This window comes from Spermophilus citellus (genome assembly GCF_964194105.1).
Source record: "Spermophilus citellus genome assembly, chromosome: 4".
Taxonomy (NCBI): Eukaryota; Metazoa; Chordata; class Mammalia; order Rodentia; family Sciuridae; genus Spermophilus; species Spermophilus citellus.
This window is the reverse complement of record NC_138185.1, coordinates 1,650,585-1,674,905: the sequence shown is the minus strand read 5'-3', so window position 1 is coordinate 1,674,905 and position 24,321 is coordinate 1,650,585. Positions and strand designations below refer to the sequence as shown.

General features: G+C 56.2%; 2 protein-coding genes and 1 long non-coding RNA gene across 6 annotated transcripts; 1 reads left to right on the top strand and 2 right to left on the bottom strand.

Annotated features, from left to right (window-relative positions):
* Window positions 1-504: 504 nt before the first annotated feature.
* On the bottom strand, window positions 505-5,996 carry LOC308646388. Its single transcript, XR_014021371.1, has 3 exons — window positions 3,812-5,996; window positions 3,482-3,532; window positions 505-3,448 (listed from the first exon to the last, which is right to left on the bottom strand). It is a non-coding gene; the product is annotated as an uncharacterized lncRNA (long non-coding RNA).
* A 351-nt stretch (window positions 5,997-6,347) lies between these two features.
* Window positions 6,348-7,599, top strand: RPS21 (ribosomal protein S21; the record flags this gene model as incomplete). Of its 3 annotated transcripts, none has more annotated exons than XM_081289205.1 (6): window positions 6,349-6,444; window positions 6,693-6,754; window positions 6,842-6,905; window positions 7,026-7,097; window positions 7,398-7,453; window positions 7,536-7,599. In XM_081289205.1, the coding sequence occupies exons 2-6, from the start codon at window positions 6,705-6,707 to the stop codon at window positions 7,543-7,545; spliced, it is 252 nt and encodes an 83-aa protein (XP_081145331.1). In that variant the 5' UTR covers window positions 6,349-6,444; window positions 6,693-6,704. The 3 variants fall into 3 exon arrangements, with proteins under 3 accessions (XP_081145332.1, XP_081145331.1, XP_081145333.1); XM_081289207.1 differs by lacking the exon at window positions 6,349-6,444 and adding an exon at window positions 6,506-6,541 and having other exon boundaries at window positions 6,651-6,754; XM_081289206.1 differs by lacking the exon at window positions 7,536-7,599 and having other exon boundaries at window positions 6,348-6,444; window positions 7,398-7,457.
* Window positions 7,600-7,718: 119 nt separating this feature from the next.
* On the bottom strand, window positions 7,719-24,264 carry CABLES2 (Cdk5 and Abl enzyme substrate 2). 2 transcript variants are annotated; one of them, XM_081289201.1, is made up of 10 exons: window positions 23,879-24,264; window positions 14,165-14,236; window positions 13,999-14,091; window positions 12,912-12,989; window positions 11,866-11,974; window positions 11,188-11,353; window positions 10,697-10,800; window positions 10,204-10,310; window positions 9,861-10,076; window positions 7,719-9,700 (listed from the first exon to the last, which is right to left on the bottom strand). In XM_081289201.1, the coding sequence occupies exons 1-10, from the start codon at window positions 24,232-24,234 to the stop codon at window positions 9,499-9,501; spliced, it is 1,503 nt and encodes a 500-aa protein (XP_081145327.1). In that variant the 5' UTR covers window positions 24,235-24,264; the 3' UTR covers window positions 7,719-9,498. The 2 variants fall into 2 exon arrangements, with proteins under 2 accessions (XP_081145327.1, XP_081145326.1); XM_081289200.1 differs by having other exon boundaries at window positions 7,729-9,700; window positions 9,872-10,076.
* Between the last annotated feature and the right edge of the window lie 57 nt (window positions 24,265-24,321).

The window sequence follows — 24,321 nt, the reverse complement described above, 5'->3', positions numbered from 1 at the left end:
GCGCTCAGCAGAACCCCACATTGGCTCCTCACTGTGGAGTGAGCACTCTTACGGCGGAAACGGCCAAGTAGAAGCATTAGCGTTGCCGATACCTGGGAAACAGCCAGGGAGAGGCAATCTTGCACTGCGAGGGGGCATCTGCCGAGGGACTCCAAAGCCTCCTTATTTTGAGTGGGGCTGGAACAGAGGCTCTCCAGCAGGTCCAGGTGCTGTGCCCCCGTCACCTGACATTGACTGACAACATCAGCACCGGGTGCTGTTAAATCTACACTGTAGTGTTTAGGTTGTGGGATGTCAGGAGAGAGTAAGCATGCATCACTCAGAAAGCTTTGCCTCCTGCTCAGGGGAAGGAATTAAGTGCATTTCCGGCTGTACACAGGTAGTGATCACATGTTAGGTGAATGACGACCTTGTAACATTATTACTTAAGAGACAGCAGCTGACACAGCGTGGTGGCAGCCTGTGATCCTGTTATGGCAAGATTGCAATAAATTACCCAGTCGATCTTTTTTTTTATTAATTTTTTTAGATTTTTAGGTGGACACAGTATCTTTATTTTACGTGTATGTGGTGCTGAGGATCAAACCCAGTGCCTCGTGCATGCTAGGTGAGCGCTCTACCCTGGAGCCACAGCCCCAGCCCACCCAGTCCATCTTAAAGCAGGAACGAAACCTGTATTCCCCAGCCATCAGCTGATGGGCCAACAGGCAGGCTGAAGTCTACCCTTCCACCTCCTCCTGGGGTTTGAGCACACCTTTTATAGCCCCAAACCAAATTAATCATAAGTGGCTGTTGCTACGATTCAAAACATAACAAACATCATAAGATCTAAAATCATAAGCAGAAGAGGGAGTGGGCCAAAATGACCCTAGTTGAGTTATAAGTTACAGAATGGTTACTACATCTAGACCATCACTCTCTGACAGGGAACATTGTCCAAGAAAAGTGGGAATCAAAGAGAGGACAATTTTACATTGTATAAGAATTGCCATTTGGGGCTGGGGCTGTAGTTCAGTGGCAGAGTGCCTGCCTCGCATGTGAGGCACTGGGTTCGAATCTCAGCACCACATAAAAATAAATAAATATATTGTGTCCATCTACAACTAAAAAATATTAAAAAAAAAAAAAAAGAATTGCCATCATGTGTTGCCAAACATGCTATGCTAAGCAACTGTTGGTGGGTACAGAGGTGGGGTGTTCCCATGGGAGAAGCATATCATGTGAGTCTCAGGGTGAAATGGAGTCTGTTTGGTCATTGCCCTTATAGCCTGGCCCATAACATCCCCCCTTTTCTAGAAAAAATCAAACCTTATCTTTTAAATTAGGTAAGAGGTTGTAATGGCCATGCATATACATTAACTAGATTGACAAGATAAGTTGTTTAGCAGCTCAGGCCTTATAACATATTCTGAAAAGAGAAAAAAACATGGCAAACATTTTTTGGACCCAAACCAGGCTCTATTTTGTGATTTGACGCAATTACCTATCAATCTCTGATTTTAGGAACTTCTTTTTTAAAAAAATATTTATTTTTTAGGTGTAGATGGACACAACACAATACTTTTATTTTTATGTGGTTCTGAGGATCGAACCTGGGCCCCACCTGTGCTAGGCGAGTGCTCTACCGCTGAGCCACAGTCCCAGCCCCTTAGGGACTTCTTACTGCTGTAGGGAAGGGGGCTGCCTCGAGCTGAGGGGGCAGGGGCCATGTGTGGTGGGTCAAGCAGTTTGGAGGCTCTTTTTTAGAAATCAGGTCAGTCCGGGTTCATGGTAAAAGTCTGGTTTGGGAAGAACAGTTGTAAATTCACCTGGGAGCAGGTTCTTCTATGAAAGAAATAAAAAGACATGAGTACCAAAATGAGATTAATACAAAATAAATTAATTAACCCAGGTTTTGTGTTCTTGAAGCAGCACCTCTGCAAAATATTAACAGGCAACAGTTATAGGGAAAATACAAATGAAATTAACAAGAGTAAAAACATTTAGTTTGTGTAACAGCTGTCTTGAATTTGGCTGAATCATACATTATACCCTGTTTGAGATCACATTAATCTTTACAATAAAATCAATCTTTTGAATACAACTTTAAATGAACTGAAATCTGGCCTAATTTGGAGCCATTTAACAGGTAGCACGGTGGGAAGACAGAAAGGAAGTGCAAGGCAGGAGGATCACAAGTTCAAGGCCAGCCTGGGTGACCCTGTCTCAAAACAAACAAATACAAAATTGAAATAAATAAATAGAAAAGGGCTGTGGATACAGCTCAGTGGCAAGGCACCTAGGTTCAACTCCCAATACTTCAAAAGCAGAACAAAACAAACAGCCTAGAAGCTGCCCTCTTCAAAAAAGAACATGTTTTGTGTGGTGCTACACTACACACCCATGACCCCAGACACTGGGAGGCTGAGGCAGGAGGACACAACTCTGAGGCCAGCTGGGTAACTTGTGAGACCTGTCTCAAGATTAAAAAGGGCGGGGGAGGGGCTGGGGATGTGGCTCAAGTGGCAGCACGCTCCCCTGGCATGGGTGTGGCCCGGGTTCGATCCTTAGCACCACATACCAACAAAGATGTTGTGTCCGCCAAAAAGGAAAATGTAAATAAAATATTAAAAAAAAAAGGGCGGGGGAGAGCTGGGGACATAGCCCAGTGATGAGTGCCCTGGAGTTCAATCTCCAGCACCAAAAATAAAAACCAAAACGACCACAAGCCCCCAGCCTGTGCTGTCGTGGCCTCTCAGCCCCACTTCTCTCCAGCTGGACAGCAGTGGTGGTGGGCAGCAGCTCCAGCCGCTGCAGCAGGTCTAGTCCACTGCAGATGGGGCTCCCATGTTGACGTGGAGCAGGGACCTTGCAGACAAGCCAGCCCAGGAAGGCCCGACATGGACACTGGCTGCCCCAGCGAGGGCCCTCATCTCACCTTGTTTTGTTGCTGTTCTGAGGGTCGCACCCAGCGCTGCTCCACCTCTCAGCTACACCCCAGTCTCCATCCCCTCTTTTTTTAAAAATATATTTTTTAGTTGTAATTGGACACAACCCCTTTATTCATTTTTTATGTGGTGCTGAGGAGCAAACCCAGGGCCCTGCGTGTGCTAGGTGAGCACTCTATGGCTGAGCCTCAACCCCAGCTGCCACCCCCCACTTAAAAAAAAAATTGAGCCAGGGTGTCAGTTAGTTGCCCAGGCTGGCCTAGAAGCTGCCCTCTTCCTGCCTCGGCCTCCCAAGATGCTGGGATGACAGGTGTGTACCACTGTGCTGGTTTTCTCCTCTGAGGGTCACTTCATGGTCACGTGTGCAGGTGCAACTGAGCTGCGGATGGAGTCCAGGGCATGGGTGAGCATTGGGCTGCTGTCTGCTGGGCCTGGTGCTGGCCACTGCATGCAGTGGGAGCCTCGTCCCAACATGGCCTCAGTGTCACTGACCTTCACAGAGGCAGCAAGGCAACCAATCCCTCACCCCACCTGGGATCAACTCAATCCCTCACCCCACCTGGGATCAACTCAATCCCTCACCCCGCCTGGGATCAACTCAGTCCCTCACCCTGCCTGGGATCTTCTTTTTTTTTTTTTTTTAATATATTTTTTTTTATTAGAGAGAGTGAGAGAGAGGGGGACAGAGAGAGAGAGAGAGAGAGAGAGAGAGAGAGAGAGAGAGAGAGAGAATTTTTAATGTTTATTTATTTTTTCTTAGTTCTCGGCGGACACAACATCTTTGTTGGTATGTGGTGCTGAGGATCGAACCCGGGCCGCACGCATGCCAGGCGAGCGCGCTACCGCTTGAGCCACATCCCCAGCCCCTGGGATCTTCTTTATACACACTCCTCTTCTAACCCTTCCTACAGAGGAACATGTTACAGAAAACCCTCTCATGTCCTGTATTTCTGATGCTGTGTCCTTTCTGCAGCAGCGGCCCTGCTTTTCTATGTGGCTGACAGTCTTGAGTCTTTGACATGCTGTGTTCAAACCCTAGGACAATTTACCACTGAGCTACCTCCTCAGCTTTTTTTTTGAGATGGAGACTTGCTATGTTGCTGAGGCTGGCCTCAAACTTACCATCCTCCTGCCTTAGCCTCCGCAGTTGCTGGAATTATACAGGTGTATAGGGCCAGGTATCTTTTACTGGATGCCATATGACACGCATTCTATCTTGTGAGGCATGCAATGTGACAGTATCCCATATTCTTTTTTGTTACTGGGGATTGAACTCAGGGGCACTTGATCACTGAGTCACATCCCCAGCCCTATTTTGTATTTTACTTAGAGACAAGGTCTCACCGAGTTGCTTAGCATCTTGCAATTGCTGAGGCTGGCTTTGAACTCCCCATCCTCCTGTCTCAGCCTCCGAGCTGCTGGGATTACAGGCGTGTGCCACTGTGCCTGGTGCACGTGCACGCGCACACACACACACATATATATTTTTTGTAGTTGTAGGTGGATAGAATACCTTTATTTTTATGTGGTGTTAAGGATTGAAGCTAGATAAGCACTTGACCACTGAGCTGTGGGCCAGCCCTCATTCTTAAGCTTCTTTTTTATACCTTTGTTTTTGCTTTTTATGTGGTGATGGGGATCAAACCCAGTCCCTCAAGCACACTAGGCAAGCGCTCTATCAGTGAGCCACAACCCTGGTCCCTCTTAAGCTTTTTTTTTTTTTTTTTCCCCCCGGGATGCAGTCAAGTTACCTGCAAACAGTAGACCTTTTGAGGTCTTGCTTTTATGATTTGACAGGTATGATTATTTTCCATTGCCGAGGCTCTACCTAATCCTTGTGGACTTTTTCCTGTGTAGTTGATGGGGACAGGTCCAGTCCAGTCCAGTGGTCCACTGGATACTGTAACCCTTAAGTTTATAATTTTTTTGGGGGGTACTGGGGATTGAACTCAGGGGTGCTTTACCACTAAGCCACATCCCCAGCCCTCTTTTGTATTTCATTTAGTCAGGGTCTCGCTGAGTTGCTGAGGCTGGCTTTGAACCGCAATCCTCCTGCCTCAGCCTCCTGAGCTGCTGGGATTACAGGCCAGCTAGGATGGTTCTTCCCTAGCCTTGGGAAAATGTGCTGACAGCTCTGGGTGGCTCTGTGGTCCTCATCCTGCCAATCTTTTCTCTGGCACTCCAGCTGCTGCATCTCTGGCTGTTTAGCTAGGAACTCTCTTGATCCCCAGGCCTTGCTGGGCTAACCTACAGACACAGGGCAGGCCAACTACAGAAAAAACACCAAGTCATCTCTGCACAGGTGCTGGACTTCTGGAAAGAGCACATGCTTTAGGGCCTGCACAAACCAAGACTCCCAGAGGGCAATCACTTCTGACTCCAGGCTGTAGTCCAGTGAATGCACCAGCAGACAGACACCATAAACACTTGGTTTCCAGGTGTGAATGGGGAGCTTGCAGCTCAGATCCAACCAACCCCAGGTGCTAAACTCTCTCACAATGGTCACCATGCTGCCTCGGGCTGAGAGTTCTTGGTGCACTCCATCAACACAGGCTTTGCAGCCCTACTGCGGCGCACAGGGCCACAGGGTGAGCAGGTCCAGGAGAGGACCTGCAGGACAGGACCTCAGGTACACAGTTCCATGCTGGGCAGATCAGCAAGTGAAGGAGGGTAGTTCTGGGAGGGCCCTCAACAGTATGATCTGAGGGAAACTGGTGAAAAGCCCGTGGGAGCTGAGGGCCAGGGCAGGCCTTGGCCCTGATTCCAGGGTGTCTGGGGTGGGCGACTCTGGGATGCAACTTGCAGTTTGGGAGTTTTCTATTTTCTTCATTAACGGCCCGGGCACCAGGAGAGCCTGGCACAAGCACTTCCCAGTCCACACTGCTGTGGAGAAGGGCTTTTCCTTTTGTGGTCCTGGGGACTGAACCTGGGCACTTTACCACCGAGCACCCTGCCCCACTCTTTGTTTTGTTCTGGGTCACAGCCTAAGTTGCCCAGGCTGGCCCCGGGACCCTCTCGAGTAGCTGGGACCCCCGACGAGTGCCACCGCGCCCAGCAAGGAAAGGAGGTCCTCGAGGCGGCGATGACGATGCCGGGCAAGGGCTGTGGGCCTAGTTCTGCCCCGGTCCCGGCCGAGCTCCTCCCGCCCAGGCCGCGGTTTCTCCAGGAGCTGGCTTCTCCGTCCTGGGGCTTCAGGCCCAGGCCGCCGCGAGGCCCTCGGTTCGGGCTACTCCGCCTGCCCCTGCCGCCCGGGGGACCCGGCAGGGCCCGCGTCCCGAGCCGCCCACGGCCCAGCTCGCCGGCCGGAACCAACCGCGCCCTCACCGCTGCACTCACAGCGCTCGGGAGAGGCCGGAAGCGGAAGCGGGGCGTGCCAGACCGCGCCGCAGGACGCACGCGCAGACCCGCGGCGGTGGCCGACCCGGAAGCGCTCGCCGGGGCCCCGCCCACCGCCGATATCGCTGCCGGGGCACGTGCCTCTTCCTCTCTGCTCTCGCGCTCGTGGTGGAGGCAGCAGGTGGGCCTCGCGGTGTGGGCTGCAGTCTAGGCGGGGGCCGGGGCCGTGCGGGGCCGGGGGCGGGGGCGAGCGGGCCGGGGCCGTGCGGGGCCGGGGGCGGGGGCGAGCGGGCCGGGGCCGTGCGGGGCCGGGGCTTTGGGGGGCCGGGGGCGGGGGCGTGGGCGAGCGGGCCGGGGCCGGGCGAGCGGGCCGGGGCCGGGCGGGCGGGCCCGGATCGCCGACCTCACGGCCGCGCGGTGGCCCCACAGGCGCGCTTCAGCATGCAGAACGACGCTGGCGAGTTCGTGGACCTGTACGTGCCGCGGAAATGGTGAGCGCCCTTGCCCCTTGCCGTCCCTTGTGCCGCCGTCGGTGCCCCGCGGCCCCGTTCGCTCACTGTGCGACCCGTTCCCCGCAGCTCCGCCAGCAACCGCATCATTGGTGCCAAGGACCACGCGTCCATCCAGATAAACGTGGCCGAGGTGAGCTGGGTTTTGCAAGGCCTGTCCCATGGGGGACCCCGGTTCGGGACTTTGTTCTGGGCTTAGCTTTGTGCGTTGCTTTCCAAACTCCAGGTGAGTGGCAATTCCATGTCTTAACAGGTGGACAAGGTCACCGGCAGGTTTAACGGCCAGTTTAAGACCTACGCTATCTGCGGGGCCATTCGCAGGATGGTGAGTTTTCCCTAGGCGTGGCTTGCCACGGTCCCCGTCCCCAGCACAGTGTGCTTCGGCCTGGACCTTGTGAGTGTACGGTGGTTTCTGTCTCAGGCTGGTGGATTGTGCGTGGAATAGGTTTGCTGGAGCCCAGGAAAAGGACGACTCTTGAGAAAGGGCTCCGGTGGCTAGGAGCTTGCCAGGGCGTTTCTCCTGGCTGGTTTTTGGGCACAAAATGTGGGTTTGACAAGGCATGCAGAACTTCTTGCCAGCTCAGGTGGAAACATTCTTTGAGTGTTTTTTTTTTTTTTTTTAAAGGGTGAGTCAGATGACTCCATTCTCCGATTGGCCAAGGCAGATTGCATCGTCTCAAAGTAAGGCGGTTGTTGCATGTGGATGGAGTGGCCAGGGACTTCACCAGAGACATGGTTTAATACTGGCTTTGTTTTCTTGTAGGAATTTTTGACTGGAGAGAATTGGAGATGCAGAATATTTGTCATAAATAAATAATGAAAAGCCACCTGTGTGGGTCTGTTCTGTCCCTGTGGGCCCTGGAACAGGCCCTTTGCTGTGGATGGGTGACTAGGATGAGTAATGTATGTAGTTAGCTGAAAGGAGAAACTGAAGTGTGTTGCAAAACCAAGTTTTACTTCAACAAATACATTATCCATTTGAAAACAATCTGTGACATAAACTTGAACATTCTGAGGTCAGATACTCGCGTACACACATTCACATACAGGACTGCTGTGGTGTGTGGACATGACACCAGGTCTGGCTTTGTTTGGTCACAGCCCAGACTTGACTTGGGCTAGAAGGTTACAGGTTTAAGCTGTTTGGTTTAAGTACTGGCTTTTTTGCAGCAGCTTTGGGTACCGCATAGCAGTAGCTCTGGGCATTGTTGAAAAGGACATACAGAAGGAAGAGCGTCAGACACACCAGTTTGGTCAATGACTAAATCTCATGACATAAATACACTAACCTACTTACTACCGTGTTTACCAGCCATTTCCTTAATATCAGTGCTTTTCAGAGTTGGTGGGGCCCAGGTCCAGTGTTTGCAGGCTGTAGTCTTGGTGGATAAAAGGTCTTTGGACTCTCCTTGGCCTTTTAGAAGACTGTGACCTCCAGCCATTCCTTTTCCTCAGCTGGGGTGGTCAGCTGTGCTGTACCTTTCCTAGGGTGGGTATGGAACTGGGTGTCTCCAGCAGTGGACTGCAAGAACACAGGCCATATGAACAGAATTCTTAGTCCCTGCTGGTGACAGGTTATGGGATAGACAGCTTTCTGCCCAGCAGCCACAGTTGCCGTGTTTGAGGCCAGCTGGGCTGTGAGGGAAGACCAAGAAAAGCCTTCTTGGTTGCTCAGTGTTCTTGGGCAGCAGCCTGGGGAACTGGAGTACATGGTCCTCTGCAAGAATGTTGAACCTGGAAAAGCTGAAGATGGCCCTGTGCTCTGAGCATAGACCTGCACAGAAGGGACAGCGATGGCCCTTTGGCACAGCAGGCTGCACTTGTCGAGACAGCATCTACTTTCTGCCTAGGAAGAAAGGGCATTGACCTCCTGAGTCTGAGGATATATGGGCTCTGCAGCAGCAATGCCTTCCTGCCTGAGGGTCAAGCATGGTTCTGAGGTACACCTTTGGCAGACCTCATGGAAGGAACCCAGTTGTTCCCTTAAAAGTCCCACAGAACCAAATCCCAAGTCAAAATAAATAATATTTTCACTGTCACAATATTGCTTAGGAGAATCAAGAGCCAGCGGTTTTCCTCATGGTCCAGTGTCATGGATAGATAGGTGTTCCCGGCAAGAGGCACAGGGTGGGTCCTGGCACGGGATGGGCTGAGGTCTGCCAATCCCTTTGGATATGTGACACAGCACTGGAGGTTTCACAGTGACATGAAAGCTCAAAAACAGGTCTGAGTCAAAAAGAAAGATCAAAACAGACCAGGTGTCTGCCCTTGGCTCAGCCCAGCACCAAGAGCTGCCTGTGCAAGTTTGGGGAGTTATGGAGGAAGCAGTGGCCAGTGGGCGTGGATGCTGGGAGGCGCCTCTGGGAAAACGTAATACCCAAGATGTATGCTTAATAAGTTAGACATGGCAATTCAGGTATGTCATGAGGTCTGACATGCAGATCTCCAGTGCTGTGGCTGTGAGAGTTGGCAAGGCAAGGTGAAGGAGAGGCCAGAACTTTGATTCACCTCCATGTGATGTGAACCACAGGTCCTGGTGTCAGGCCCATCTCAGGCACATGAGAAGCGCCACACCCCCACACTGACCGTGCAATACTCCAGGAAACCTCTCAAACATCCTTGGAGGTGTGGTGCACTTTGGAATGAAAGTGACATGCTTTTCCAAGGAAACCCAGAATAAGAGAAGCTGCGTGGGCTGGGAGGGGGCAGGTGGGCGGACTGCTGGCCTATGCCTGGGCCAAGGGCTGTGCTTCTGCCCAGCAGCCTTCCTGCACGTCCATGCCTGGCCTAGAGCTGCTGGGTGAGCCGTCTGTAGTGAGGTAAGACTTGGTTCTCGGGGAGGTACAAGGCCAGCTCCAAAGCCACGAGCACCGTGAACTCAAACCCAATGAGATCTCGCCTGTTGAACCGGAATCTTTCTTCCAGCTTCTGTGTGAAGGAGAGAGGTTCAACAGGTTAATCCCAGGACTGCACCCCAACCTGAGCAGTGACTGGGTGTCAGCCACCTACTAGGCAAGCTGCTGGCAGACCTCCCTCCAGCATGGCCTTGCTCCTGGGGCTGGACTGGTCTGGGCCACCACAGCAGGGCCTCCTACTCACATCAATGAGCTGCTTCACTTCGTTCTTGCGGAGGTCACTGCTGATCTTGGCTGCAAGCAGCACACAGGCGCCAGCACACAGCTTGCGGTTCTGCTTGTTGAGCTTGCCCTGCAGCACAAGCTTCTCAAAGTACACGTAGGCCATGGACACAGTGCTTGGCTCCAGGCTGCACTCCTCCGACAGGTTCCGCATCTCCCGCTTCAAACTGGTGGGAGAGAACGTGTCCAAGGGCAGAGGCTCTGATGTTGCTGAGGCAGCCGCCACGGCTTGTGCCATGTGCCCTTGGGGTTATACTGGGGAGCAGGCTGGGACATCTGCCTGGTACTCCTTACCTCCGGATTTTGCTTAATGTCAGTTTGATGTGAGGGAACTTCTCCTTAAAGGTCTCATTCATGTCCTTCTTGAGGTCTGAGGGCTTCACGTACTCTATCACTGTGGTCTGCAACAGAAGTGAAGCAGGTAGGGCCAGCTCACCTTGGGGTAGCCTGGCATAGCCTGGGTCTGCACACATGAACATGAGGAGCTTCAGAGGGGCACCTGGATCTCCGAGAATGAAATGGCTGAAGAGCCCGTCTGTCCTTGGTGGGGAGGCCCCAGCTGCCAGTCTCTGAGGGCTGACCCCAGGTGAGCATGGCCAGCCTGGCTCTATGGCCTGGGTCCCTTTCCTGCTGCTGTTGGTGTTCTGAGGTGTGGGGGGGTCCCCCATGCACTGGCTATCTGGAGCTTCTGGGTGCCAGGGGTGGCTTGCCCACAGCCCACCCATGTGCCCTGAGCCGCGGTGGGGTGAGGTGGGCAGCTTGCAGGCCACAGGTGGCCGGTGCTCACCATGTATGAGGCAAAGATGAGGACCCGCTTGTGCTTTCCACAGGGCCACTGCGGGTCGTCCAGGAGGTTGGGGTTATACTCCAGGGTATCTCCCACGTCACTCCCTGTAAGTAGAGGCAGCTCCTGACCCACCAGAGTCTGTGTGGAAACTGTCCAGTCCACAGGGGAGGCATCACTGCCAAGTACCTTGGGTCTGAGAGGAGCCCCAGGCCACAATTCCCTCCCTGTCCCCAGCCCAGGTTAAAGGGACAGGAGTCCTGTAGGGACATTGAGAGGTCAGGTCCCTTCCTGAAGCAGCCTGGGGCAGGGTGCCTCTTCCCCACCTGGCCTGGGCAGAGCCCAGAGCTGTGTGCATGCAGCCTGGAGCCTTTTCTCTCCCGAGAGGCTCTGCTGCCCTGCTCTGCAGCCAGGCACTGCCATGAGCTCCGGCCTGAGTGTGGCCTATTGGTGCTGCTGCCTCCCCTGTGCCATGGGAAGACAGGCTACTATACCTAGCTCTGTGCCAGCTGGTGCCGACTTGGCAGTGGCAGGTTTATGTCTTGACCCTGGCAGAGCCCGGGGGATGCTTGGCCGAGGCTGGGGCAACGGGCCGTGGCTGTCACTCTTGGGTGCGACCAGGGCGTTGGTAGGGTACAGGAACTTTGCATAAGAGACAACCTGGAAAAGCAGTCACACTGGGGTTCAGTCCTGCTTCCCGAGAGCAGAGGTGCAAATGAGTTGTTTTCCACGTTGCAGTGCACCTGAGCTGCCACAGAAAAGGAGCCCAACTCAGAGCCAGGGAGCAGCTATGGGCACCATGCCACTGGCTCACCCAGAGCTGGTGGTCTCAGGCCACCAGCTTCCCATATTTAGTCTGGATCTGTAGTGATGTGACATCCCCTGCCTCTGAAGACCCTTAGCCTTAGCCTACAGGCCCAGAGGTAGGGCCAGACAGTATGGAGAGTCTGGGCTGCAGAGGGGCAGTGCAGCACATGCCTGGCTGACCCCAGGTCATTTTTCAGGGCTGGCTAGAAGGGCATCTGCTGACAGGCATGGTCATTTCCCCAGGGCTGGGTGGCCCACTCCCCACACTCTCCTTCCCATGTCCCTCTGTGGGTACTGGCTACAGGGCTGTTCCTGCCCACCCTGCCCTCACTGTGCTGGCCGTTGGCTGGCCCTGGGGCTCTTGCCTTTCCATCTGCTCCCAGTTCAACGCCTTCCAACTCAAACACCATCTCAGAAGAAACGGAAACACCACCAGACGGATGCCTCTGCTTCTGGCTGTCCACCCTCAGGTCACTGCAAAGCACAGAAGGGGAGGGGCTGTGGCCCTGATACCTGTGGCTGGTGGTGGGTGGGAGCTGGGCCCTCACAGTCCTGACAGCTCAGCACACCTGTCCATCTTTATAGTGGTGCTCACGCCCCTCTTGTCAGAAGAAAAGTGCACAGGAATGGCCAGGAGGCAAGGCCCCAGGCTTTCATTGTCAGGCCGGCTGAGCCTGGCTCCTGCCCTGGCTCAGACATTGTCAAACACCTGGGTGCCGGTGGCAGTGACCCAGCTCAGCACCATCTTCAGCCACCCCTTCACCTGCAGCCACAGCCCTCGGTGCAGCTCAGCCTGGACCCTGAGAACTGGTGCCTCTCCACTGGGGCGCAAGTTTCCCTGTTGCCAACTGTTTTTATGCCAGAGTTACACATCATGCTTCCCCACCCAAAAACCATTTCCTTTTCCCCTGAAGCGTGCTCAGGACACAATTGCCTGGACTAGTCACAAGGAGGCACAACTGTCTGCAAGAGGGACAGGAACCTCACAGGGAACCTACATAAAGAAGCCAGGCATGGTGGCTCACGCCTGCAATCCCAGCAGCTCAGGAGGCTGAGGCAGGAGAATCCTGAGTTCAAAGCCAGCCTCAGCAACAGCAAGGTGCTAAGCAACTCAGTGAGACCCTATCTCTAAATAAAATTCAAAATAGGGCTGGGGGTGTGGCTCAGTGTTCGAGTGCCCCCGAATTCAGTTTCTGGTACTAAAAACAAAACAAAACAAAACAAAAGACAGGTTGAGCAGAAACCAAGGGTCCTCCCAGAAAATGAGAACCCCAAATGGCCAGAGTTCCTGAGCTCTGGAAGCAGTAGATGTGCCGACCCTGGGTCTGCATAGAGCCTCCAGGGCCCAGATGGCCTCGGTCTGCACTGAGGGTCCAGACTTGCCTAGAGGAGAGTGCTGGTGAGTGCTCACCTGATCCGCAGGCCTTCTCCATAGGGCAGGACTGAGAAGGCTGCGCACAGGGACCGCTTGGCACAGATGAGCACGATCCTGTGGGGAGGGCAGGGTCAGAGCCGGGCAGTGTCCTTTCCAGGGTTGTGGGCATTTCCAAAGGAAAACTCCATTCTGCCTGAATCCATGTGAGGGGAAGGCGCCAGCCGCCCAAGGGGGCTCAGCCCAGGAAGCTGGGGCCTTGGTCAGCAGATCTTGCACCTCAGCACTGGGCCGAGCGTGCTCCCTGTTCCCTAGGATGTACTTAACAGGGCACCCCTCCCTCGGGTGCTGCTGCAGGAGTGTGGGCAGGACTGCAACAGGCAGGCAGAGGACACCGCCTCAGGGAAGGCCAGGCCTCCTTTGTAAAGGCAGAAGGTCCACTTGAAGCCAGGCATGAGGTCCTGAGCAGAGAGAGCTTAATGGGATCAGAAGTGTCTGCAACACGAGGCTCCAGGGAAGACAGAGCTGCACCCACAACTTCGGACCCCTGCACTGGGTCCTCCCTGCTGGGGTCCGCAGCTCTGCACTCGGTCTGCCTGGAGCTGTCCTGTGCACTGTCTCCTGAGGAAATCTCCACCATGGCTATGGTGCCTTGGGAGTGCTGCAAAGGTGGCTTCCGGGGGAAGGGGAGATCTTTGGGATCCCCTGGGTCAGGGTGAGGGACAGGAAATAGGATCCCCACCAGGGCAGGCGGTATACATCCTCCTGGGGACCAGCCTGGTACTCTTTGGGCAGTTCAGCCTCCCCATGTGCTTCCAAATATGACCAGCCCCGCCTCGGGACACATCTCAGCGCTGAGCCTATTTCTGCATTTCCAGTGTTCCCTTCAATTCTTTTCCTGAAGGCGTGAGTGGGCCTGGAGGCTCTTCCCCAGGGATTGCACAGTGGGCTCTCTGGGCAGGAGGGACACCTGCTTGTGCTCTGTGGGTACAGGGGAAGGTGTCTGCTTCTAAATGGTCATGGGATGGGCTGTGGGCACAGGGACAGGAGCCTGGTCTCCTGCAGCTGGCCTCCAGGGACCATAGGCTAGACCTGGCTGCCCTGGCCTGGGCCCTGGAGCCGTCACCTGCTGTTCCTGGTGTCATACTGCCTCATGTTCTTGATGAAGTGGGTCTTCTTCAGCCCTTTGTGTCTTGGTGATCCAGATGCGTGTTTGGTCCTGCAGGTAAACGAATAGGTCACTCCTGTCCTCTTGGGACCCTGTCTATCCCAGGGGTTGGCAGGTTGCCTACCTCTGAACCGAGGCACATCCCACTGCATCTTCTAGAAACTCAAGGGAGCAGCGCTGAGACGTGACTCGCCGCCTGCGAGGAAGACAGTGCAGCCTCAGGACCCGCCACAGGCTTCAGGGCCACCTTGACAGCTGTGCTACCTAGGCAGAGCTGGTGCCGCAGCTGTGCAGGGCAGAGCCGCTGTGGGGTGAGGAGAGGCCAGGCCACACACCTCTGGGCTAAGAGCTTTGAGGGCCTGAGAGGAGGAGGAGGGAGCAGTCCTTGGGTTCCTTGCTAGGGAGGAGTGGCCCTGCTGGGTAGGCTCTGTAAACAGAACAAGTCACACTGAGCTTCCGGGCCCTGGAGGGTGCTAAGTGCTCCACCTGTGGGGGCCACCTGGGGCTGAGGGAGCCTGCCCCTCCTTACAGCAGGGCAGGCCCCACACTGTGGCCCAGCCCAGAGGCACCACCAGGTACAACACAGCCCTCTCACATGCAGCTGCTCCCTCAGGAGCACCCCCACCTGGCTCAGCCTCACAGGGCTAGTCCTGGGTTTAGAACATTCTTTTCCAGCTCGGCTGGTGGCCCCGTACTTCTGGACTTTAGGGTTTAGCTGTATGTTGCCCCTCAGTGCTGCTGGACTGTGCTGTCCTGTGGGCACGGGACGTCTGTGGCAACATCAGTAATGGATCTCCCTGCCTCCTCTACAGGAGCAGCAGTCCCAGGGGATGTAGCAGGGGCCATGTACTCACTGCTGGCCCCCAGTGCCTATGCCCAGAAGCCAGGATGCAGAGGCAGAGTTTGATGGCACACGAGAGGGCTCTGAGAAGGTGGCCTCCCTGCACCAGGCGCTGGGAACGGGGCTTCTCAAGCTGGAGATCTCAGAAACCCTGCATGGTCATAATTTTGCAACAAGACTGTCAAGGTCACCAGTGACCTCCTGGTCCTCACAAGAGAGAATGTCTGGACCTCACAGGAAAATGGGGGCTCACAGCAAAGCTACCAATACAGCTTCCAGAGGCCAAGCAGCACTTGGAAAGGGCCTCATGGAAGGCAGGTGGGTCTGCCCCAGGGCAGTCTGAGCCAGGGCCCCACTGAGAGGACAGAGACATCAGGGGTCAGTGCTGAGGCTGCACCAAGTTGGGTACCACCCCTCCCAAAGTTCTCTGTCATAGCTCTCAAGCACCAGGCTTACGTGTGAGGGGCTTTACTTTTAGCTTTCTTCTTCTTCTTCTTTTTTTTTTTTTTTTGTGGGGTGGGGGATGAACCCAGGGCTTTGTACATTCGAGGCAAATACTCTACCAACTGAGCTATATCCCCAGCCCTATTCTTCCATTTTTAAACAAGTGGTGCATATATTTTAAAAGAAAAATCTAGAAAATATATAGAGAAGCAAACATTTAAAAACCTTTCACCCAATCACTCATAATCCTCCTCCCAAGGCCAGTGTGCTACTGTCCTGACACGGGGTCACTGCAATTCTCAGGGTCATGCTGTGACCGTGCTGCAGCCACCTCCCTGTGTAGACTGCACACCTGGTGTCAGGTGCACTCCCAGTGTGGGCTGGGCTTGCCCCGCTTTGAGAGCGCCCTGGACTGGCAACCCTGTGTCCCGGGCATTGGGCCCACTGAGTACCACTACGCACGCGCCAGCCCTCGGCACTCCTGCCTGAAGACTCCCCAAGGAGGCCCCTAGAGGAACTGCTGTCCCAGGACGGCTCCTTGAGCCAGAGGTTCTAGGCTCTGCCCAAGGGGAAAGGTAAGCCCCTAAACAGAATCCGAAGACCCATCCATGAGCCACACCCTCCTGCCTGGACTCCAGGACCCCCAGGAATTTTCCATAAGTGAAGGGCTGAGCCACATACTTGCTCCTGCCAGGACATGGCACCTGCTGGCCCCCAGGTGCACAGGACCACGCTGGAGGTCTTCCTGACATGGGCACAGGAACATAAAGAGATCAAATGGCTCTCAGGCCCATGCAGCAGAGAGCAAAGCTGGGACTTGAACCCAGGTCCATTTGAGACTGCAAAGCTTTGCTCCTGTCCTTGTCCCAGGAGCCATGGCGAACACGCTGGGCACCCAGTGTTTCAGGAGTGCAGTTTATGGTTCACACCACACGGCATTATAAGGAGAAGCATACCAGTCAAGATGATGACAAGAGTGAGTGCTGCAGGTGACGGTGGTGATGGTGTTATTAATGATGGTCTGGTGCTGACTGTATTGGTGGTGATGGTACTGGTGACTGTGGTGTTGTTGGTGATGACAGTACTGGCAGTGAGGTGACAGAATGCCATTAAGGCTTGATCAGTGCTGGACGCTGACCTGCTGTGCCTGTGCCTGAGGAGCTAGGGAGCATCACATCTTTCTCCAGGGTTCTGGGGCCAGCTGGGGCAGAGGGCTTACTGAGCTAGAAGGCCCTGCAGGGCTGCTTTGTCAGCTCCTGTAGCACCTGCTGGCTCTGCGGCCTGGGGCTGCCCACGTCCATCTCCCCAGAGGGCACTGATGGGTAGCTCCTGTGCAGGACCAAAGACTTCACACTGACATGGGCACTCCTGCACACATGCAGGAGACACGTGACCCAGCCTGTCTGCCCTCTGACCTAAGCCAGAGTGGAGACTCAAGAGGCAAGTCTCTGACTGGATGAGGGTCCACGCAGACCTCAAGCCAGCTGCAAGGGGACAGAGGTGCTGCTAGGCGAAAAGTGCATGGGGACAAGAGAACAAACCTCTGGTCACAAAAGGACAACTGGTTTGACATGCGAGACACGAGCTGCAGAAAGGTGAGAGCCCTGCACGGTGTCTATACTGTTGTGCAGGCTGCAGCCCTGTGGCCTTCAGTGATAGCATCCAGAGACGAGCAGGAGAAATGGACCCTAATATGCTCTGGGGTGCTGGGGGCCGAGCTGTGTTCCCCTCAACTACAGAGTATGACTGCATTTAGAAACAGGGTTTCCAAGGAGATGATGAGGGTAACCAGTCACTAGATCAAGCCCTGATCCAACCTGAAGGATGTCCTTATAAGAAAAGACCAGGGCTGGGCACGGCAGTGGCATGCAGGCTGGCATTGGCATGCCTGTGATCCCAGGGCTCAGGCGGCAGAGGCAGGAGGATCACAAGTTCAAAGCCAGCTTCAGCAATTTAGGGAGGTGCTCAGCAACTCAATGAGACTCTGTCTCTAAATAAAACACAAAATAGGACTGGGGGTGTGGCTCAGTGGTCGAGTGCCCCCGAGTTTAATGCCTGGCACTCAAAAAAAAAAAAAAAAAATCAGGACACAACATAACAAGAGGGAGGAGAGGCCACAGGCTGGAGAGGAGGCCCCAAGAAATGCCAACCCTGCCCACACCGTGGTCTTGGCCTCAAGAGTCCAGAATGAGAGGAACGGATGTCTGTCTGTCGTTCAAGCCACCAGGTGGAGGTGCTGTCATAGCAGCCCAGCTGACTAACCCAGCTGGCAGGAAGCCACATGGTGGAGTTGGGCCCGAGATGGTCTGTGAGCTCACCTCGCCTCAGCCCACTGTCCGCACAGGATTCAGAACAGCTGGGCACCTACTGTGCATCACGGCTGTGTGTTAAGACATGACAGGGTCCACCCATCTGCTGACTGCTGACCCAGAGTGGCTGATGTGCTCTGTAGCCTGTGCTGTGTGGCCTGGGGCTGCCTGCAGGGCTGCTGGGTGTGCACTTCCCAGTAGGGTGGGCCTGTGTCCACCTGTCAGCAGGAGCTGTTCCCTAAGCGTGAGCCAAGGCCAAGTCCTGGGGAAGGGAGAGGGAGTTCATGGGAGCTGCAGCCTTCGGGCGCCAGGCGGGCACCTTCCTCGCAGCATCTCCCAGCAGGACCCCTGACCTGAGCGAGGTCTGGCATGCTCAGGCCACCTTCTGACTCTGGCAGAGCCAGCCTGGAGTGCAGGTCCACACCACACCTTCACCACATAGGCGCTGGCGCTAGGGACAGAGCCACCACTTCACACCAACACTTGTGAGGCCAGGACATTAGTCACATCTTGTGGCAGTGGCATGCAGGCTGGCACAAGGGCACACAGCAGAGTGTCCAGGTCCTGGTGGGCCCCTGCTGTCACCCTGACCCACATGCGTAGGCTTCCTTTCTCACTGTGTAGTGACGTGGGCCTCCTAGATGACAAAGGCTGCCAGAAGACAAACCAGGACTGAGAACAGGCAGACCCAGCGAGTGCAGGGAGCCGCTCACTGGCCACCGCAAGAGAGGTCTGTGCATCCGCCTGCTCTGGCTCGTGGGGGGCAGGGTGCCAGCCTGGCAGGGCCCTAGACACCTGGCCTGGGAAGCCTGTCCAGGAAAGGCTGGGACATCCAGGATGGCAGAGGGAAGAGGGGCCCAGAGGCCTCTTCAGACAGTGGAGGGGGTGCTGAGAGCCCAGCTGCAGGCCAAACCATGTCTGGCAGACACCTAGGAGGCATGGGATGCCCTCTGAGCACTGCCCGATGGTGAGTGTCATGCTGGGTGAGGGGCTGGGCCTGCCCTGAGGAGGTGCCTAGCTGATTGCTGGATGCACAGGCCTGGAGCTGGGGAGCAGCCAGCTGAGGGCCATTCCTGTGTGGCTTCCTCAGGCTCATTCTCTCAGGTAATTACCCAGTGATGCCCAGGTGACTCCAGCATGCCTGGGATCTCATTTGCAGGCCTGCAGAAGTGGCAGTGGAAGCCAAGGCCCCTGGTGGCCTGCAGAGGAGCTGTAGGCAGACACTGACCTCGGCTGCCTGGCTGGCTCCTCCTGCTGCTTTCTGGACACTCCAGGGATTCTCTGGGCAGCCTGTCAAGCCTTCCCAGCTGGCCCCACAGATCCCTCTCTCTGTGACTTTCCACAGCACTCATGTGTAAACCCGGTCCTCACACCTCTGCTGGGCAGGCAGCGTGCTCACTCTCAGCTTACACGTGGGCACAAAGGCACAGAGCCAGGCAGCAACTGGCCTGAGGTAACTCAGCCAGTAAGAGGGGAAGCAGGGGCCAGTGTCTAGGGCCCAGCCCCTCCGGCAGACCCACATCCAGGGGACAGGGCAGGACTGCTTGCCCCAGAGCAGCCTGAACTGGACTGGCCCCACTGGGAGCAGCGCACACCAGTCAGCAGGAGGGCAGGCGGACATGGACAGACGGACACACACACACACACACACACACACGGGCCATCCAACTGCAGTGAGCAAAGACATGACTCGGGCAAAAAGAGCCACACGTCACATGGTGTCACACACCAGAGTCGGTGAGGGGATGGCCAAGGAGGGCCCCAGGAAATCTTCTGGGGGTTGTTCTCTGGAGCGAATAGTGGCCATGAGGGGCCCCTGCCCAGGTAAATGACGGAACTGCAATCACATGCCACACGGTCAGCCTGCCATGCCCATCTGTTGACATCTCAATTTGAAAAATGCTAAATACACACAAACAAACCGACAAGAATATTTGGGGTTTTCTGCCACCTTGGCCACCAAGCGCACCTCCTGCCCCTGACGTCTTGGTGAGTCCAAAGCCTGCTGCGTCCACACGCCCTGTTAGGCTCAGCTCCACTAGTTACAGTTACGAGTCTGGGGTCTGCTGGCACTTCCTGCCTGTGGCAGCCACCAGCCTGGAGTCGGGGGTTGAGGTGAGAGGGAGGCTGCCAAGGCCAAGAGGGCAGGGTGCCCCCCCATTTAGCAGACCTGCTGACCCCACCCCTGAATGTCCCCTGAATAAGGGGTGGCCAACCCGTGCTATCAAGACACCTCCCCAGGGTGCTGCGCAGGGAAACCAGTGCTCCTTAACTGCTGCTCTCCGGTGGGACAGCTTCTTCACTGTGGCTAGAGACGCCCAGGAGAGGCCAAGGCCACCTCTCTGAGAAGGAGGACTGTGTCCCCGTTAGGAACCAGGGAGTGGAGGGTTGCTCAGTGTGGGCTGGACTCACTTGGGATGGCACATGAAGGGGTTGCAGATGTGCTTCAGAGAGCATGGGTGCCCTCCAGAGGCCCCGCGCTTCACCCTGCACTGTCACCAACACCAGTGGCATGTGACTACCTGGCCAGGGACTCACAGTGCCTGGCCTGCCTACCACTGTTTCCTAGCCCGAGAAGTGGGCCTAGCATGTGAGAGCCCCTTGCACACATCTGTCGAACGAGTGGGTGGTCCTGGGTGCCTGTCCCACTGAGCCCCAGGCATAGCAGAAGCTCCAATTCCAGAGCTCCCAGCAGAGGCCTGCAGTGGGACCGGAGGGCCAGGCCCTTGGGCTGCAGCCTCAGCTGCCCCTCCAGCTGGGTTCCAGCTGGGCAGAAGAAGCCCCAGGCAGTTGTAAACCAACTGCAGGCACTGACTGCCAGCTGCTCCTAGCCGGTCCTGGCCACCAGGCCTCTCCCCAGAGGGGACCTGCTCCTGGAGCACAGCTGCCTCTGCTCAAGGCCGCACCCAGCCACATCTGGCTGCAGTTTTCAGAAGGGCGTTTGCCTGTAGGGACACCTTTCACCCCTTATTTGTGAGGGGCACCAACCAGGGCTGTTTTGGTTGAACTTAGTCCCCCAGAAAGATACACTGAAGCTCCAGGCCTCGTACCTTAGCTGTGATCAAGTTAAGATGAGGACAACTGGTCCTGGGGAGAGAAGGAGGCGGGAAGAGGACACCCAGGGAGAGGCAGCTCGGAGCTGAAGAGGCAGGAAGGGGCCCAGAGAGATCCCAGCTCTGCCCAGCCCTGGAGGCTGGAGCGGGAGGCTACTGCTGCCGTGGGAAGCTGTGGGCGGTGGGCCTCTGTCAGGCCCAGGGGACCCACGCAGGCCTTTCAAAGGATCTGGACAGAAGCGTGGGGTGAGGTGGCTGCCAGGCAGGGCCCCTGAACAGTTGCTTCTACCCCGTGAGGGAGCCCAGGGGTGCAGCTTGCTCTCGGGCATGGAGTAGTCGAGTTGCCCAAACCGAGAATAAACAGTGTTATTAGTTCTGTGAGGAAAATAAAGGTTCTGGTGAGTCCCTGGCGTAGCAGGCACTGCCGAGAGCCAAGTGTAAATGCAAACTCCTGGAAGACTGAGACGCGGAGGTATCCTGGCAGCCTTGCTGTAGCGGGAGGCGCTGCTTGCCTTGCCCTGACTGCTGTCCTGTACCTTGCTGAGCCCTTGGAATCATCTACCTCAGGGAGGTGGTGTTTCATGTGAACCTATCTTACAGAGGAGGAGACTGAGGCTCAGAGAGGCCCCTTTAGCTGTTGGAGATCACAGAGCTACTGAAAGGTGAAGACAGAATTTGAGTCTGGGTTCCCAGAGCTGGGTCCGATGCCACCCTCACAACATGAACTTTAGGGCTGCCTCCAGGATTTCAGTGGGTCCTGGAGCTCTAAACCAGTGGCCAGTGGCTTCCTTAGCCAGGTTGGCCACAGCTCCCTTCCCTAGCAACAGGCCTGGGAGTAAAGGAGGGCAGATGGTCCTCTTCCTAGGGGCCACTTCTCATCAGGGGAAGGGCTGTGAACTCAGCAGCAGAGCACAAGGAGGGGAGACTCTGCCACAGTGGGCCCAGCAGTGTGCAGGAAGGACATCCCAGTGGAGACTTGAAGGCAGGCTGAGGAGGGAGGGACGGTTTGCTGGAGGGCCTGGCCAAGACCAGAGGCATCCCTCCACAGCACATCTGGCCTGCTGGGGGAAGTGGCCACTCTCCAGAAGCCTCAGGGAGGTGAACCTCCACCTGAACAGCTGGAGAACGAGGAGGGGCAGCTCTTGGAGTGACCCCACTCTGGTTTTGGCGTCCCACCTGCTCCCTGGACTAGCCCATGGGCTGCTAGTGAGTTCACAGGGTGTGTGAACTCTAGGCTAAAGGGGACCAAAGGCTCCCAATGCAGGTGTGCCCATGGCCAGAGGGGGGAGGGAGCTCTGTGCCCACCCCAGAGATGGGCCTGGCTGCAGGGGGCTGCCTTCTCTGGGGTCCTCACAGAGCCTCCTGCTGGTCTGCAGAGTCACTGGGCATGCCATGTGCATGTGCTTAGCTGTCACATTCAGGGAAAGTCCATCTGCTGCCCCAGCTGGTCCCTCTAAGTGTCCCCTGGCAGTGGCCAGGCTCACCTTGGGTGAAGGTCTGGTGGAAAGGCTCTAGCCCTTGGAATGGCCACAGTGGGGGTGCCTCAGCAAGCACAGGCTCATCCTCTGGCCTCCAGAACATGCTGGGTGTGAGGCTGGGAGCCTGGGAACAGTGCTAGGTTCTGGACTCAACCTCCTCAGCCAAACACCCCCGAGGAACACCATCACAAGGCCTGCCCAGGGGCCTGCTCAGTGACCTCCAAGTGTGAAGAGCTGTCCCTGCCCTGAGTCCACCCATGCCAACCCTGATCAGGGGCTCCCTGCACAGTTCAGGGACTGCCTGGAGGAGCTGCCCAGCAGGGCTCTGTCCTGCAGTCAGTGAAGGACCAAGAAGCAGTCTTTCAGAAAGGACCAGAGATAGCCAGGCCTGACTCCTATAGTCACTCCTCAGAGTGAGAGCTATAGGGTTCAGAGGGGTCAGGGAGACAGGGTCACCTGGGGGGCAGAATTCTCTGAAAGAACACAGGGTATCAGGCAATCAGGGCCATCTGGGCAGGGGTCAGAGCCTAGAGGAGCAGAGTTCAGGGGTAGGGGCTGTCCTGGGATGTTCCCCAAATGGAGTCAGGGCAGGGAGTAAGTGCAGGCCCAGGGGTGCTGAACTAAGAGGCAATGGGGAATGGGGTTGCAGAGTCCAGCAGCCATGGATAGAAGGAAGGGAAGTCTGGACGGGTGCAGAAGGCCCTGAGAATGGATGAACAAGTGTGGGGAAGACCCCAGCATGTGGGCAGGAGTCATAAGATGGACACGTGGCCGGGCATATAAGGGATGTTTGGGGTCCCTATGTCCAGAGCACTGATAAAGTGGACTGGGGGGCTGGGGATGTGGCTCAAGCGGTAGCGCGCTCGCCTGGCATGCGTGCGGCCCGGGTTCGATCCTCAGCACCACATACCAACAAAGATGTTGTGTCCGCTGAGAACTAAAAAATAAATATTAAAAATTCTCTCTCTCTCTCCCCCCGCCCCCTCTCACTCTCTCTTTAAAAAATAAATAAATAAATAAATAAATAAATAAATAAATAAATAAAAAATAAAGTGGACTGGGGAAGGGGTGTGTCCAGAGCTGACAAGGCTCTGGGTCTGGAGGCTGATAAAGACTGAAGGCATCCTGAGGCCCATGTTCTGGGTACTCCCCAAGGTAGAGAAGAACCCGCATCCAGGGGCTGAGAGCATTAAGAGCATTCTGACCCCATATGTGGGAGTTGACAAAGTCTGAGGAAACCCTGGACAGAGCCCTAGGTCACCCAAACTCTGTCCCTTGAATTGATCTGACAGCCCAGATCACTGCAACCCCTGTGGCCGGGCTGTTGGACCCAGGTCACCCCAACCTTGACTAATGCATTTTGGACTGACTGTGCCTGATCATTCCACCCCTGAGTCATATGCTGCTGGGACCCAGGCCATCCTGACTTCTGTGTCCTGGGTTTACTAGCCCCAGGTCACCGTGACCCCTGTATCCTGGGCTATTGGGCCCCAGATCACCAACACCTGTGTCCTGGGCTTGATGGACTCCCAGTTCACCGTGATACTGCGACCTGGGCTGATGGCCCTGGCCACCTTGATGGGGTCCAGGTCACACAAGCCCGGCATCCTCGCTGATGGGGCTCGGGTCACCCTCACCCGTGCATCCTGAACGACAGTCTAGGCCCCCCTGGGCCCCACGTCCTGGGCTGATGGCTCTGACCACCCCACTCACCTCTGGCGCTGTCCGTCCAGGGCGAGGCCGGCGGGCGCCGTCGTGGGGCTGAGCAGGCCCTGGGGCGCAGGCCGGGCGGGCAGCCCTGGGAGGCCGGCAGGCGGCGCGGGCGGCGGCGCGGGCGGCTCGCGGGCCTCGGCGGGCGGCGGCGGCGGGGGCGGCGGCTTCTCGCCGCCAGGGCCCAGGCTCGGGGGCCTTCCGTCCAGGGAGATGTTGTTGAGGAAGAAGAGCGCGGCCTGGCGGCGCCGCGAGTCCCCACGTCTCCGCGGCGCGGGCGGCGGGTTGCGGGTGGCGGGCGCGGGCCTGGCGGGGCCGGGGGCCGGGCCCGGGGCTCCTCCCGCCGCGGCCGCGGCCATGCTCGAGTGCGCGCCGCCGCGCGCTGCGCGCCGCCCATTGGCCGCGGCGCGCCCACTTGCAAATGTTTCACCGTTGCGCCCGCCCAT